This window comes from Pseudopipra pipra, chromosome 1 (genome assembly GCF_036250125.1).
Source record: "Pseudopipra pipra isolate bDixPip1 chromosome 1, bDixPip1.hap1, whole genome shotgun sequence".
Lineage (NCBI taxonomy): Eukaryota > Metazoa > Chordata > Aves > Passeriformes > Pipridae > Pseudopipra > Pseudopipra pipra.
In genome coordinates, this window is record NC_087549.1 from 118,765,055 (window position 1) to 118,782,702 (window position 17,648).

At 41.5% G+C, this 17,648-nt stretch overlaps 2 protein-coding genes across 8 annotated transcripts in view; one reads left to right on the top strand and one right to left on the bottom strand.

Annotated features, from left to right (window-relative positions):
* The window catches only part of LOC135423324 (POU domain, class 3, transcription factor 3-like), a 28,207-nt gene extending 16,280 nt beyond the window's left edge, over nt 1-11,927 (bottom strand). Inside the window, exons 1-3 of one of the 6 annotated variants that reach the window (XM_064673454.1) lie at nt 11,345-11,927; nt 10,172-10,273; nt 793-6,882 (exon numbers count right to left, since the gene is read on the bottom strand). In XM_064673454.1, coding sequence (XP_064529524.1) covers nt 10,175-10,273; nt 11,345-11,908 — 663 coding nt within the window. In that variant the 5' untranslated portion in view covers nt 11,909-11,927 and the 3' untranslated portion in view covers nt 793-6,882; nt 10,172-10,174. Of the gene's footprint in view, nt 1-792 lie in introns of those variants that run through there. The other 5 variants (XM_064673464.1, XR_010434775.1, XM_064673474.1 and 2 more) reach the window with 5 other exon arrangements.
* The window catches only part of SATB1 (SATB homeobox 1), a 92,316-nt gene continuing 86,226 nt past the window's right edge, over nt 11,559-17,648 (top strand). For both annotated transcript variants that reach the window (XM_064673388.1, XM_064673419.1), the window contains exon 1: nt 11,559-11,660. The gene's annotated coding sequence lies outside the window, so the exon portion shown is untranslated. The remainder of the gene's footprint in view (nt 11,661-17,648) is intronic.

Sequence of the window (17,648 nt, forward strand, 5' to 3'; positions counted from 1 at the left end):
TACAAGACTCCCTTGTTCCCAAGTTCATTACTGCTACTTATATTATTACTGTAAATCTTTCTAATGCCTCAAATGCTTGGCTCAGAAGAACATTTTTATAATGAGGGTGGGGCAATGCAAAACTTTTCCTCTCCTAATTCATTGCTAAATTGTATTTGCAAGTTCAAATGCCAGAGTGATGAAATCACAATATTATTCATTGGATTTTGTTTGATTATTTGGTAGTGTTGTAGGGAACGTATCTATAAAACAACATGAAAAGCAAAGCAACAGAGCTGTAGGGGTTTTCCGGAATTTCTCTTCCGCACACATCAATTTTACTGTATGACTGTCCTGAAAGATTTATGCTTTGTGTTTTGAGGGCCAGGTTTTAAATGGCTTCACAGAATAAAAATATTAAAATTTAAACGCAACTTTAAAAATGTGTGTTGGACCTCTGGGCCTTCTGAAGAGGTCAAGTTCAAGACACTTATAAAAAGACCATTCCCAGAGAGACTGCATGGGAAAGCCTATTAACATTACTGCTTTCCCTTTATTTCCCCTTTGATCATAAAATAAGGTTATGGGTGGCAAAAGCTGTAATGGTGGGAAGATCCCAAATAGGATAGTATGATTTAATCTAGTGAATATAAAAAACCCCAAATTACCAACAACAATATGGTGGGTTACCAAGCAAGAGCATGATTACAAAGTGCCTTGCTAAGGAGAAACAAAAACAAAAACAACAACAAAAACATGGAAAAAAAGGCCCTGTAGAAGTACATAATAGGAATGAAGGGGGTTTTTTTAAAAAAAAAAAAGGAAGGGAATTTTCATTCTACTTCTTCTCCAATTAAATCTCATTTTGTCCATATGACAAAAAGCGTAACTACTATTTAAAGTTTTCCTAAATATTGAGTAAAAATAAACAAGCTCTGCATCTGGCTTAGGAAATAACAAAGGACAATTACCTGTTTACACTAGGGACATGACTCAAAATCTCCATATTCCATACAGAGAATATCCTTTTCCTACTTTTGCAGGCCTAATAGTGACAGTGAGTGATTTAGGGGAAGACAGGGAGAATATACAAGTCTACATAAGCACTTCTGAGCCCATTTTCATCCAAACAAATTGGCTTTTGATTCTTATTTGTATTTTATATTAAAAGTTGGGGGCTTTTTCTCAATTTTACTGTACAAGGTAAAATTTAGAAAATACACTATATGAACTGTCTTCCATTGCTTCTAAGGCCATTTTTTTACTGTGTGGGTATCAAAAGGTCCCTAGTGCAAAACAGTTTAAGCTCATTGATTTTAAATAGTCCTATCTAAATAAAAGCAAAATTTGGCCCTGAATGCCTCTAAGCAGAAAATTCTGTTACTGTCATGAATATCTTAAATGTAATCGTTTTTCTTTTAATTAACATTCTAAAGAGAAGAGGAAGTTGGAAATCCAGATAAATCTGTTATGAGTCAATTAAGAAGCTAGGATTAGCATATGCAATCAAGATGGGTGCAGCAGGATTTCATGGAAGAGTTCATGAGGAAGCAACCAGGATGTATCATTTGCATGGGCAACCTCCTTGGTTTGTGTTCTGCTCAACCTCAGTATTGTTGACTTGACTCACTGCATGAATATTGTCAAGCAGTAGCAAACCACGATTTCATTTTCCTGCTTGCCCAGATACAACTTACTTTAACTTGCAGTTTTAAAAAAGACAAATCATATTAACTATGGCAAACAGTATTGGTCCTTTTTTTCTTTCTGCAGATATTCTTTTTAATAAAATCTTTTCCTAAACCCCAGTTGTATGAATATGCTGTAGACTGTCCTACTCTTTCCTGCATCAGGCAAATGATTTTGAATACCCCTCTTAAACTAAAGTGGAATACCTCACACATAGGCCACCTGAACAATGGAAGCCTTTATCAGCGGGTGATTGATTAGTGGAAGGTATAAAAGGAATCGATGATCTCACACAAGTTACTATCAGATAAGCATTTATATTCTAAAGCCGATGGACAATTTACAAGAGAATGCAGCACTTTTATTTTTGTTTTTGTTGTTAGGGGTTGTTTGGTTATTTGTTTGGGATTTTATGATTTTATGAGTACAGAGCTTGAAACTTTTAACATTTTCAGCCATCGTGGAGAATCTATCTTTCCATGGTGCATCTTTTCTTCAACTAAACCAAAGCTACAAGTATCCCAGGATAAAAAACTAGTATTTTCCTAACTTCACATTTCACAGAAACAAGAATTCAAGGCTTTTGAAATATGATACTCAATGGTAATAAAAATAATTTAATATATATCTGTGATCTCAATTGTTTTGAGAAAAGCTGTACATAGCACTGCAGAACAATACAAATTTAGTACAGCTGCTGAAAGACAGTCATGACTGAACTCATTTTCAACATATGGCATGATTTTGCTTAGATCTACACATTGAAGAAGTTTGATGAAAACTAAACAATTGTTCATAGATCTCAAGCCTCAGTTACCATAGTTCACAGAAAGCCATACACCTAATGCCAGTTAAGAAAGCTATTTGTTTTGTAATGACTACAACAAGAGTATAGAGCATGAAGAAATGAGGAAAACTGAATTTCAGCCACCTGAAGCCGTGTTAAAAGCGCATGTCTGCTTTGGTGACTTCACAATCAGTAGTTATGATAGGCTTTGCACAACACTGGTTTTCCATGTGTTGACCAAGGTTTACATTAATACTAGTTTAACACAAATTTGATACCTTCAGATTCAACAAAGAAAATTATACTACTTCACAAATGTAGTTTCCTAATTTGATTTTTTTGGAAAAAAAAAAACAAAACACAAATCTGAGTTATTTGTGGGGGTTTTTTTGAATGTGCTGCACAATGAAAGATGGCAAGGCCCTGACATTGTAGTAAAGACTGACCATTATAATCATGGCAAAGATAAGCCTTTATTCCAAGACAGAGACTTCAAAGTCTCAAAAGAAACACATCTACTGGACCTTCTTTTCTCTTACTGAATCTTGCTCAATTATATTTGTCTACATCATAGTCAATCTAAAAAGGGGAAAAAGAGTAAGGAACCCTACAATTCAGAAATGCTCAACAGGGACTACATTTTTAGAGGGTGTAAACACATTAGAATATATCAATGTACATGAACAAATTTGTGTAGAAGGGTGTGTTTCAGAGGCTTCTCAATGTGTGCACACTATTAAAATCTGTCTGAGATCTGTTTGGAGAAAGCAACAATTATATTTCTTATTAAAGAATATGCAATTATAGCCTCTTAGCACTTCCTGCTTCCTTCAACAATGAAGACCTGTCTGTACTGAAGATTATAAAGTCCTCCACTGTTTCACTGGGTCACCAGACTAAACAGGCCAATCCACTTTCACGGCAATTTATTCCAGATTTTCTCTTTTGGGCCAACTTCTTTTATAATAAAACTGGGCCTAGCAGGAGATTTACATCACTGTCACTGCAGGAGAGCTAGACCCTGTAAAATGACACAGAATGCTGTTTAAACTTAAACACTAAAAACTTCTGTGAAGTCCCTAATGTATTTATTCTCCTATCTATTATTTTTTTTAATTCTTCATCAGACATTGACAAATATGGTTTTCAGACTTCTCAGGTTTCCACAAAAGTTACCACAGCCATAGTTCCTTTTTGTTTATGGTATTTGTCTGTCATCAGAAAAACCGGAAAGTCTACAGTTCAGATTTCTCAGGATCATAAATGGTTTGATTAAACTACAGATGTTAATTAAAACTCAAATCTGTATCTTTATGCATAGCCAGAATAACCAGCTTGTTAGCTAGGGAAAGCCCAAGATATTTAGAATATCCATATTGTAGGATGTAGATCACAAATGGGAGGGTTCCAGGGCAGCTTTGTAACCTCCTCTTCAGTCGTATCAAGCAGGTTTGGGGAAGGGAACACACATGGGACAGACTGCCTGAACAACTGTGCCCATACATCCTATAAGTGGCAAAAGCAGTCAGTTATGCCACAGCAGAGGAAACTTGTGCACTGGACTGCTGTCACGTTGTTACCTATTTTTTGAGGAATATACTGCCCCCTGATTTTGCAAGTTTTCAAGTAGGCAAAATGAAATTATTTTTAAAGGAGGAATAAGCATCTTTGAATATAATTACACTTTCCCCAAGAAAGGTCAAAATTTTCATATGTAGTTCCATTTTAATTTAGATAAATTCCATAAAAATATAATTCTAACCTTGTATCCCACAGGACTCAAAACCAATATGAGTGTCTAGCCATGCTAGCCATTAGAGCATCTAATGGGAAACACAGTGAGAATTTTCATTATAAATAAAACGCAATCCAAGTTTCCTGTGCGGTCCTTTGCAATACAAAGTAAAAATGGACAAGAAACTCTACTCAGAGAACCATTACCACCAGATATCAAGTACTGGTGTTAATATGAAACCAACTGTATGAATTATCAGATACTGATTTATATGGCCTAACCCTATAAAGGCTTCTGGTGCTCCAAAACTACATTTTTCATCCCATGGTTCCCTACCAGGTATCCAGTATCATGTTTAAAAGTGTGACCCTCCTGTGGCTTACGTAGGGAGACACTTGGGTGGCCTGGAAAACAGCCAGCACAGCATGTCTTGACCTCAGCATAAGATGAGTGGAGTTAACCAGGGAAAACATGAGGTTTGTCCCAAATCTAAAATCCTGCCTCCTTCTTAAGCCAGCGCTCTACCTGAGGGTTACCTCTAAAGACAGGGCTGTCTGAGAGGTGCCTCCATCCACTCAGAATCTACACCCTGATTCTTTTTATGAAAATAGGTTCCTGTGATCTTTCCTTCAAAACTTATGTTTTATTAAAACATAGCTGGAGGAAAAGCTGGCTTCTCATCTCCCACTATATAACAACTCTATGATTAGAGCACTCACACAATCATGGGATTCATCTCTCCTGCCCTGAAAGGCCCCAATTCACAACTCCTCTCACCCCAGGGAGGACTCTGACCACCAGGCCGATGGTTATTTTAGAAGAGGCAGTCTCGACCCTTCTGCTGAAACAGCGCCCTTGAGCACAAATGAATTCAAGATCATAATCTAATGTTTAGGTTATTCCCAGGGCTGGGGCACACACTGAGTTTTCTCGGGATTATTTCTGTCTTCACTATGTTAAATTGTTGTGGAATACACAAAACATGCCCCTCAAAAAAAAAAAAAAAAAAGTAAAAATAGTCCTGGGAATAAGTCCTATCATTACCGCTGCGACGCTGCTGCACTTTGTCAAAAAGCCAGTCATGTCAGGGAATCTGGGCACACTCCAGAAGTGACCCGGAGGCCAAGATGACCAGGACACTTGAGTGGAAGAATATCGCAGTAGTGATGTCCAGAGGACTTGGGTGGGCATGAACACTCCTGGAAAGCCACTTGGGAGCCACAGGGGGAAAAGGAACTAACTCCAAGGCATGAATCACGACAGCCAAACATAGTGCTTTGAGGTTTAGGCAACTGCTTAGCAGAGGTTTTGTGAATCACAGCTGTTTGTTCAGATGTTTCAATTCTAACTGAGTCCCACATTTCACACCATCCAGATCCTCTTATTGATCAAAACACAAGTATTGACAGAGACATCTTTGTGCTCACCAAAATATCTTTTTATTTAAGAAAAAACAGCAGCAATTACCAAAGAGAGTTGACATGGAAAGCATTGAGTTGTTACCTTCACAGCATAATCCTTGTCATAGCTCAGCTGACAGACTGATTATTCAAAGTATGGTGCACCTATGGCTGGGAATCATATTGCAAGGCTTAGGGCTTGACACTAAAACGGCCCTGTCTGTCAATAAATACCACAGAAAGAATTTTGCTAAATCCTATTTTCACTTCACAATATTCCCAAGGTGAATATATAATATTGCGGAAGTAAAAAGTTTATTTTGACATTTGACTTCCACTCCATGATAGAAACATTAGCAAAAAGCCCTACTAACTAGATGCTGTAAACTCCAGACCAAAGACATGTTGCTTTAAAACTTCCTCATTCTGGCCATGTTTTGTTTAGGCCCCTACAAAATCTCTACATTTCTAGTAACAAAATGTATTTTTGTCTCTAAAGACAAACAGTATGTGAGATGTTTAATATTATCACCTATAGCAAGAAAAACTTTTTCACTGAACTTACCAGGAATACAAGAAAAAAGGTAAATTTCTTCTATTTCTTCTGTGTTTGTAAACCTATTTACCAAGACCTAGTGGCACACCTTGTAACTCCTAGTTAGGTATTTAAAATTGCAACATGACTACAAGTTAAATATAATTTGTGAAATATATGCCATATTTGAAAAAAAATGCATGTAGTCAGAATCATATGATGATTTAATTTGCATAGATGTAAAACCTGAATTTATTATACACAACCTATATTCATAAAAGTAGACAGTCACCTGGTTTCTCTTCACTGGTTTAATCTGGCAGTCCCTCACTAGAGGCAACAGAATTTTTAAAAGCAGCCAAGATGAACCAGACACCAAGAGGAAGGAGAAAAGAAGAACAGACAATGAGCAGGAAAAATGGTTCACACAAGTATTAATATAACTCCTTCAATCCTTTAAAAAATTACACTTTTTAGACTGACAGAAGACGGAGAGAGCAGTCAGACAAAACAGAAGTGAGTTTGATATCACTGATGTACCCACAATAAGTTGATTTTTTTCCTAAAGAGAAGTTTTAAGAGGAAATATACAGGATGCAGCTTACTTTTTTAAGTAATCCAAAGATCTCATGTAAGAGATGTGGAACAGAAAGTAGTTACCATCTTGGAGAGAAGCTGAATGGACTGACGTACTGTGTAGCATCAAGGCTGGAAAACACAGGTCTTCACTAAGTGACTGGAGGACACTTAAGCCAGTCTGGAGACAGATAGATGAATTTGTTATTACTGACAGGATTCCCATTTCAGAAAACAAATTTTCAGGAGAGACATTCAGACAGTGAGGTGGCATAGGCCTAAGCTTGGGAGATTGGTGTCTAACCAACAAAGAGTAGAATAATCAAGACTGCAGAAATACCCTGACGATACATTCAGAAAAGTCTGACTACCTTCCACTGAGTCAATAGTGAGACGGAACACCAGACAAGGTTGAGGTACTGCTGATAATGGCCACTTGCACCTAAAATATGCACAGAAGGCTACAATGCATGGTTGTATTTGTTCACTACCATTTTCATCCTACAACAGGTAATGCTTAGAACCGGTTGGAACACAGTTACTCAAACCACGTCTTAACATTTCAACAAGCAGCTGAGACATCTATGTGTAGACCATGCTAGTATGCAGGCTTCTTTGTTATGTTTCACAAGTAACAACATATAAATAGTTTACAAAACCTTGGCTGTGGGTTTTTTATGTTAAGAAGGAAAAAAGACCCAAATGTTATTTTCAGTTTCTGATGTGCTTAGCTTAAAGCAAACCACGAAAAAAGCAAACAATCGTAGGGCATGCTAGGTGGCATGTAGTTTTTTTCACTCATATAGCATTATTCATATACTACAAGCTGGAAATAAACCATACTTGGTAATGTACATATTACTTGAGAACAACATAAGTATCTGAGCATTACTGAGAGTTCTGTTGCTCATCTGTAATTTCAGGCAGAAGATGGCCTTCTCTGTCAATCATGGGTAAACATAAATCTCAAGTATCCACACATTTATACAGCGTTTCTTCTTGATAATGAACATTTCATTTTCCCAGCTAACATCAGATAGAGAAAAAAAAAAGCCACATGTATGTATTTGGTTCCTGGATCTATGTGGATGCTTTTAACCCCGTTCTACTCCTCGCTGAACTTCGTTTTCCACCCCTCTCTACTCATGTCTAAACATAAAGATATTTACATGTCTGAAAGGAACTGGAAAGCAACTGGGATATTTCCCAGAGGATTTTAAAGCTCTTCTCACACAAAAGAGTCACAGCAGCACTTCGATAAGGAGCACCTCAGGAAAGGTCTCTGACATAGTTACAATTAGCAGTTTCATCACTTTCACTATCTCACTTGTAAGTGAAAGATGAGAACAGATACATTTTCAGTTAGTATTACCCTTCCCTGGAATCACTTATGTCTGTCGCCCTTATAGAATGGGTCATCAATAAGATGGTCTTTGGATAAACGTACTTTTACATAGTATTCAAAGTCCCTGCAACTGGTGGGACTTTGAAATCTCATGTATATCTTTCCTTGGCAGGTTCTAAATCCACAAATTCATGAGTAGCTTATTGTGATTCATATGCCACTTTCATTTTTGGCAGGTAATGCTAATGGTATTGGAGAATGACTATTTGAATGAGATCTGCACCCACTTCCCTCAAATCAGGACTCTAAAAATGCTCAGAATGGAGCTGTCAGCATAAATAAAAAAAAAAATTAAAAAAAAAAAAGCCAACACTTATTCTGTATAGGGTTTTGACCGTACAATTCCAGGCCCCAGGGATGAGCAGGATGAGCAGGACTTTCTATAGTTCCTGTAGAAGGCTGGGCAAGCAAACATCTAGGAGTGGACATTGAGGAAGAGGAAATGTCTACGTGTCAGTAACAGGAAAGTTATATTGTATGCCTGCTTTTTAGGCATGCCATCTGTGCTCAGTCATACCACACAGCTTTCATGACATGTCACAGCTAAAGGGCAGGCAATATATGTCTTGCTTCAGTGACATGAATGACACGATTTGGTACATAACTCTCAAACACAGTATATGGTTGTCCCATATGTTTTTCAATGTTTAGACCCATGCTAAGTATTTTGATACTGAAAGCACTGAAAGTGCATTATAGTGAAAACTGATGCACACTAGGTAAGCAAGAGCAGCTTACCTATACTAATGCTGGACTTCTCATTATGTTTTGTTGACCTGTAACTATACCATAACATTCAGCAAATATTGTTTACAGGAGCCTAATAACAAGCAATTCTGTTCCCATTACTGCTCACAATCTCATGTTAAATATTTTTTTCCAAAGTAAACTGGCCTATGTAGTTGAAAGGTACCACCACACTTTTTTTTTAAAGCTGGATAAATCTTATCTTTACAAAAGGAAAATGTGAGCTAAAAAAAAAAATGTATTTTGACTAACTTACAAAATTGATGAAAAATAAGGTTTATATTACATTTCTTTTTTAAAGAAGCATTTTCCATAGCACATTTAAGAATCTTTAAGAGGGAGCTTGGTCTAAATTCAGTTCCAGTCCTGGATCTGCTCTTAAATCCACGTGTAGCCTCAGGCAAATGTGTTAATTTTCCTGTTTCAGTTTCCCTGCCTTTAAAGTAGGGATAACGCGACTAACCCACATAGCTTAGCTGCAATTTGTAACAATGAGTAACTTGACTATTAGATTTCTGAGACATGAAACATGATTATTATTAGGGCTTACTGACCAGCCAGTCAGAAATGTGATACAAAATAAAGGAGATGGATCTTTGACAATACAAGATGCAGGTTAGTCAGTCAGTCAGTCTGAGTAGCCCTGTGAGGAGGCAGCTCTAGGAAGGGGGGAGTTGGACTTATAAAAGTGAGAATGTTCCCTTTGTACTGATTTCCTATTTATTACCCCATGGTATCAAAAGACCACAGAAAGCTAAATTCTCTCTGAGAAATGAATAGGTCCAAAGCACTACAACAAATCAGCTGCAGGCAAATAAATTTTTATCTGTGTAAGTGAGCTTGATGTTATTTTCTAGTGGAAATGTCAGAATTGATTAAAGACCTAGTATTTCTATCTAAACTGAGAATAGTGAATGATATGTTTTAAAGGGAGAAAAAGTCAGAGGACTGATAACATGGAGATAATGGGGTAAATTAATTTCTGGTGTTGTTGCATTAATTTGGTACTCAGCATATTGGGTCCAAATTTGCACCACTGTACACAGTACAAATAGGAGTGCCTTTTAATAACTAAGACAAAAATACTCTTCCCACTGGCAAGGTCAATATTATTAATTGCTATTCCTATTATTAACCTTTGGGCTTGTGTATCCTCCATGGATTAATGATTATTCAATAACTGAGCTACAAGGTTAACTTTCTAATAGCAATTAATAGAAGGGCATACCGGTGGTTAACTAGGAAAAGCACTGACTTATCAACTTCTTGGCCTTGGTCTTGTTTATGAGACATGCAAAGGTGCCTACAGGAATTGTACCTGTCAGTTCCCAGAGCTGAAAGAGGAAATCTGCCTCAAAGTCGAGACAAATAAAAAACGGAGATTGGGCTGACATCCGGGGCCCCCTCTCTTCTCAGTCTCCTAGGGAATAAGAAACAGCCTCAGCTTTCAGGGAAACCTGCACTCATTGCCAGCGTCCTTCTCCAGGAAGTCTGCTTCCAAATCCTGCATCGACGAAGAGAGAGAAGAAGGTCTTAAAAACAAAAGAAAAAAGAACAAGTACTTCCCCAAGGAGAAGTTTCACGAAAAAAGGCAATTCTCAAACAGCGTTACCGATGAGCATGTGGTGCCGGGTGAAACACCAGTCAGGAGCACCAGGGGTGATGAGCGGCGGGACACGACCCCGCTCCCGGCCCGATGGGGAAGCGGAGGTGCTGGGCGGGCAGAGGCCTCCGGAGGACGCATCCCCAACCCTGAAAGGCCGCCAGCGCGGTCGCGGAGCATCGCTCCCTCAGCTACTTCAAATCGCAGGTGGCCGTGGGGCACTGCCTGCCCGAAAGGGGCAGCCGCCAGAGCGCTGGGAGTAGCGGCGCGGGGGCAGGTCTGGAAATAAAGGAGTGGGGGAAAGATAGACAGAAGGGGGAAACCGGGGGCCGAGGAGGGCGGAGAGAGGGCCGGGGGCGCGGTGCCGGGGGAAGGCAATGCGGGGACGGCGGAGGGTTCCGACCCGAGTCGCACGGCGGCGGGTCATGGGGGGCGGTAGGGATGGACACTCGCACACCCTCGCCCCTCGGGACTTCCACCAAGTCAGCCCCACCGCCACGCGGGGCCGGGAGCCGCCGGAGAGGAGGAGACGCCGCGCACACACACACAGACACACGCCACCTCCGCGTTCCAGCCGCTGCTCGGTTCTTCCTCCCCCCACCTTCCCACCGCCGCCGCGCAGGCAGGAAGCAGCAGGCGTGGAGCCGAGCGGCGGCGCAGGGCTCGCAGTCCCCCGGCCCCAGTCGGACCGGCCTCCCGCGGCCGCGCTGCCCCGACGGCACCGCCGCCCCCTCCCCGGGGGCAGCGCGCACCTCCCCGCCCGGAGGGGCTGTGCGAGACAGCGGGCGGGGGGAACGCGGGCACACACACACACACACATATACACACACACGCGCACGCACACCGCACAGACACGCAGGCAGAGGCAGGGCTGCCCCACGCCGGTACCTTGCTGCCCTGGTGTTTTCCGTCCGGGCTCCTCCTTGCTGAGGCAGCTCGGAAGCGGAGCCGAGCGGGCGGGTGCGTGTGTGTGTGTGTGTGTGTGTGTGCGAGTGCATGCGTGTGCCTGTGTGTGTGTGTGCGCGAGAGCGAGCGAGCGAGAGAGACTCTCCCCCCTCCCCCTCCCCCTCCTCCTCCTCGCTCTCCTTCCTTTAAACGCCCACTCCTGATGGGTGAAAAGACAACTTGAACTTCAGTGCAATTAACTTCGCCGGCGCCTCGGAAGCCGGAGGTGTCGCCGGCCTCGCCCGCCGCGCTCCCATGAGTGAGTCGGTCCCGCTCCTTCGGCGTCGCTCCTCGGGGACGGGGGGGACGGGGCCGTGCCGGGGGCACCCGCCGCGCTGATTTACCGAGGCCGGCGGTGCCGGCACGAGAGGGCGGGCGGGGGGAGGCGCGGGGCGGGTGGCTCCGCTCGGCGCTGCCGCTGCAGGAGCTACTCGGCCGGCACGGGCTCACACCTGCCGCCGCGCCGCTGGCGCTCGCCGGCCCCGTTCCGCTCCGCTGCCGCCTCATCCACCACCGGCACAGGGAGAGCAGGGGGAATGGGTGACAGAGGGGGGAAAAAAAAAAACCGTAGAAGTTTGGCAAAGTTCTCACCCGGCCCCGCGCGCCTCCCGGCAGCGGCGGGTACGGGGCGGCGGCGCCCCCGACGGCGAGCGGTGCGGGGCGAGGCGGCGGCTCGGAGCGGGCTGGGGGGTCGCGGGAAGCCGGGTGGGGGGTCGCGGGGTGGTACTTCCGCGGGGCGCCGGGGTTGCCCGGCGGCCGAGCGGCGGCGGCTGGCCCAGCCGCGGGCGCGCCCGTGGCAGTGGGTGGCACGTTCCCCCCGCCCGCCCGCGGCGCGACCCGGCGCTGCCGCTGTCACGGGGAGCAGTGCCAGGAACTCGCTCGCCTCTGTGCTCCAGGATTGTATTTTTGATTTTTCCGCTCCTTCTCCGAACCCGCCACCCGAGGTTTTGCTAAACCCTCGCCCCTTTGTCGTCGTCCCTGCCGGCTGCCTGGGGGAGCGCTCCTGACAGGCACCTGCCCGACCCGGAGTTTCCCTCTGCCAGTCTCCAGCTTTCTCTGACTGCGAGAGAAACTTCGCTAAAATGCAAGTTTGCTGAAACACTTTGCACCAGCTCCTAAGCTGAAATGAGTTTAAACTGAGGAAAGCTCTCCGTTGGTTTTAGTCCATCCAAATGAGCGCAGCACTTTTGAGAAAATAATTCTCAAATTCAGATGCAGAGACTCCAGGGCATGTGATCTGGAGGTGCCCTTTCATTCTGGTCCGTGCTGCTTGGGTGGGAGTTAGCAGCAGCCCTTTATTTCTACTTTATATTATTTTGGTACAGTGCATTCGTATATTTGTCTGCTGTAGTCTGCTGGCAAACATTAGCATTCAAGCTTACATTTTTGACAAATGTGCAGACAGGAATAGCATGAATAGGCATCTTAAATATTAACAACCTAAGCATCTGTTGTGAAACAAATTTAATATATTTACTCTGTTTTTCTCACATTGTTAGAAAAGGTTACAATAAGTGTAAAATTTCAGCTGTAGTTAGCACAAGGAATGCTTGGATATTTCACTGTCTCTTCAAGCATTTAACACAATCACCAGATAGAAATGTGTCAAATCAGGCGCACTATTCAAAAACAACTTGAAACTGTAAGTGTAGAGTGTATAGACATGAATGTAGGATGTTCACCGCAATTTCTATCTTCTAATTACTCTGCAGCACTATTTGTAGAATTTGAGAGTGCTCTTTTCAGTCCCGTACTCCTATATGCTCTTTAATATGTTTTATACATACACTAATTTTCTAATTCACTTCCTATTTGAGATTATTATTGGTAGTACCTTGCTTTTCAAGTTGAAGCAATGGTTTTCCATGGAAATGTGAAATAACATAGAGTAGGTAAAAAAATGAGCAGACAGAAAATGCGTGTTCACGTATAAGCATGCGTCTGAACAGACAACGCACACACATAATAAGGCAACAGAGGAGAAATTAAAATCACTGGCTAGTATGCTATGTATGCCCACTCCTGAATACAGCTAGTGGAAAAGAAACAACTGACTCCAAGGAATTCTTCCGTCCCTGGAATAAAACTGTTCAGAGTAGAACAAGAGCACAGAAGAGCGAAGTCTCCAAAAAGACTGTAGAGTTATTTCAGGAATCAGTGCATTCCTTCCCTTTTTCCCACAGGTCCAAATATGTAATAAATAAGTCCTTTGTATGCAAAAGAGTTTACTGGAACAAAAAATATTTAAATGAAATGCTTTTTGTGCATGCACTTTGAAAAACTGACCATTTCCTTTTTATATTCTTTTTTCTTAATTCTTTAAATAGGAAAGTAACTCTTGCAGTTTCCCCTCGCCTGTTATTTTAGTGATTCGCATGATTCCTAACCTGCTGCTGTGCTCCTAAGAAAACACTGTAAAGCAGAGTCGATCTGTAACTCACTGATGGGACATAGTGCTTTGGCAGCATGAAAAGCAGAGAGAGACTGCCCCACCTTGTATGCGAGCAGGACACCTTTTTGGTTTGCAGCGTAGGCCCAGCAGGTCAGCAGATGAGCACCTGCCCTCTGTTCATGTGCTTCCCAAGGCAGGACAGGCAGCGCCAGCCCTGCCTGCAGCCATTCCTGCAGCCCTGCCAGTATCCCACAGGCACCGACCACCACGTTCAGCCCTGCTGGGGACATGGACAAATCCACCCCCGCAGCACAAAAACCTCTTACAGAGGTTTCTCCCGCATTTCAGGTTTGGGCTAGAGAGGGGTTTACTGCCATTTAGAAGACAATCAGCTGAAGTCTGATGTTCTTGTTAAAAAGCAAACCACCAAATCTTTTACATGTATCAACTATTCAATTTTTGGAAATATTGTCACCTTTTTATTGTCATCTATTTTTTAATCTAAGCATTGTCGGAGAAATTTGAAGTAATTCTTTAGGTTTCCAGCTGTATTGGGGGAAAAAAAAATCAAGATTATTTTATTAACAAAATAGCATGTAATATATAGAAAAAGATATTAAAAGCAGATTTCTGAATTAAAACTGGAGGAAATATGACTTCTGAAATATTTTAGTCATATTTCTAGGAACTATGGTATTTTAACATAGACTCTAGTGAAGCATTTTATTGCCTTCTTGTGTATAACTGCCATTGCTCTCTCTAGATATATTTAATATATAACCAATGAAGCCACAAACTTTCCTTCTACAACAGTTTAAACACATCTGGAATGTTTTACTTTCTTATAATTTATGTTAATAGATGTAGAGTGTATATACAATCTTCTCAGACATCATTGCTTTTTCCAAAGGGGAATTTTTTTACTTTCAGTCAGGGAATATATTTATAAGAACAAAATAACTCAAAGTATAGGCAATTCTATATATCATTTTATTTTCTGTTATATTAGGTTGATTATATAAAGCTTTCATTTAGAGCAATGAGATGATGAAATTACAGAGGAGTGATTGGCTTTTGTTTTTTTCAAATGGTTCAAGTTGAGGGCTGCAAAAATGAATGTTTTTGGTAAAGTTCTTTGAGTACATAATATTTTTCATAGAATTCTGACAAATTAATTTAATAGAAAAGCCACAAGTCTCTTAGCGTGGAAGGCTATATTTTCAGGTAAAATGGAAGTTCTGCTTTTGCCGTTATAGGCATCAGGCTTCAGTAATCTGCTCCTCTTGTGGAATGAACACTTTCTACTTAAAGCTATCATGCACCTACTGTTTATTTACGCTGCATTAAACTGACAGCACGGCAATCAGAGGAAAAAATATGACTTACTTTCCTGAAGTAAACACCAGCTTATAGGTTAGTGCATGTATTTATATTCCTGTCGCCACTAAATAATGGCTGTCTCCAGTTTAATATCTACCTGTGGTGTTACCGAGGGCTGCTGGCTCTTCCTTGTTTAAAATGAGGAAAAAAACGAAGGGGGGGTGAAGAAGAGAAGAAAGTTTTGTTATCATTCCACTCCAAGAGGAACTTAACAGAAAAGTGATTCGGTATTCCTTTCTGTGGCATGCTGAAGCCAGTTTTAAAGACATAGTATTCTGTTTTACTTGGTGTAATTGAATTACATCTCAAACAGGGAAAACAGAATTCCTTAACAGTATTTGTCTATCCAAGACACTGAAATTGTATATTCAGGCAATGGCAGATTAAGGGCAGAAGCATTTTATTAATAACTGAAAGCACATATGTGTGTGTGATGAAAAATGTTCTGCAAATCTGTCACTATGCAATCAAGTGCATTTTTTAAACTTTAGTTGTCACAAAGTTGCTACTGATTCTAAAAAAAAAAAAAAAGTAAAACAGTTTGACGGTTAAAGAGTAACTTACTGTTCTTACTGCCTGTTATACTGAAATTCTGCAACTTTATAAAGTCCATGTCAGAAAGCCCTGTTGATGTTACTTTTAATCTTGGACTAATGCATCGAAGTACCTGGCATTTGAACTGAAGATAACTGTAGTCAGAATAACCCATAGTTTGCAGAAAGCTTCCCTAAATTCTCTGTTGGAGAATTACAGTAATAACCTCTACATCAGAGGTCCATTTATTCCTTAGATTCTGAAATTATTACTTAACATTAAGTTGACTTGTTTGTCAGTTCCCGTGGCAGTGGTATCCTTAACTCTCAGTAACCCTGACCATAACTTGTAACTGTTACTTCCAAAAGGATATACTATAATGTATAAAGGATACACTAATAATACTAAATTTCCTTCAAAAATGTTGGTGTTTTTGAATATTTGCCATCCTGTGGCATCTAAGTTAACCACAGTTATGACCAACCCTTCATTACTTAATTGGTATCCATTCTGTTGCTTTGCAAATGTCTACTTTCTAATGGTTTCTGCACTGCATTGCTCTCAGTAGGTATAAGTCTTGATAAAGATTAATTTTAAGGAGACTTGTCAGTACTGATCTTGTACATATGTTCTGATCTGGTCCTCGTGCCCTGTACCAGCTGTAATCTACTCTTAATCTGTGTTATCTGGTGCAGTATAGTAGGAATGGCAATGCAATGTAGTAGTAATAGTAGAGTGTAGTAACATACCTCAGGCACTGTCTGAATAGTAAATATTTCCTTTTAAACTTGTTGGGCCTGACTTTGCTCCCATCCACACTGGTGTGTCACTGCAGAGGTTGGTAAACCTTCGTTTTTACAGTTTTTGTAGAGTGTCAGTGTTAGGTGTTCAGATGGGCTGAGAAACACACTAACACTTAGTATTTATGCCAAGGTCCACCTCTTAGCTATTTATTTGGAACACCAACACAGTGATCTCTGTGGAGATTGGTTGTCCTGTGAGACACTGCGCATCTGTGTATGCTGGGATTAGGACTCTAAGAAGACTTCCTTTCACTGGAGCCTATGCTAGCTCTGCTCTGTGAGCTGTTGTAAAGCATCGCTGGAGACACCTCTCCCCAGCTGTGGGCTCACAGGAGTTAGCTCTCGCCACCTTGTGCTTCTCTGTTGTGAACTGCAGGTTAGATAGGCAGAAGAGTCTGCTTGCCTGCAGATGGGCCTCAGTCACCCCAGCTGCACCTGGGTGCAGAACATCAGGATGGGCCACATCTATCAGCTGGGTTGGCCTTACATAACTTCCAGCGACTATCTGCTCTATCTTTCCCTTGGGACATTATGACATGATATGACCTGAGGAGATAAGGGAGGTGCTTTAAACCTCGAGTGCATCTCATCTTCCCAGGATCCTGCTCTGACAGGATTTATTTGGCCAGCAGCAATCATTTGTGGGTCATTCCACTTGCTGCTCACTAGACAAAGTGGTGATGCACTCAGTTCACATATACTTGGAGGACTGTCTTATAATTTTTTCTAGTGTCTGGACTCCTGGTTCTGGTTTCAGCCCTGACAAAAATGTGTGATTTTGGGTTCATAACTGTCCATGCTATGTTTGCCATCCTTAATGCTGTGACCTTGATTTTGAAAATGCTCAGTAGTCACAGCTTCAGATGAAAGAAAAGGAAGCCGCCGCGCACTATTCTTCTACAAATGTGGCCTTTAATACGCTTTAATATGGTTTATTTACTTAGCTATAAAATTAGTAATATATTTGTTTCGTAGAACACCGAAGGATTAAGTAATTCTTTGCATTTGTAGATCAGTCCTAGAGTGGAAAACATTTTCAGCACAAGTGCCAAGAATTGCTGCTCTGAACTCAAACCCACATGCAAAGGTGCAACAAAGGTATATCCTTTTCAGTAACTGCACTTAGAATATATGTCTG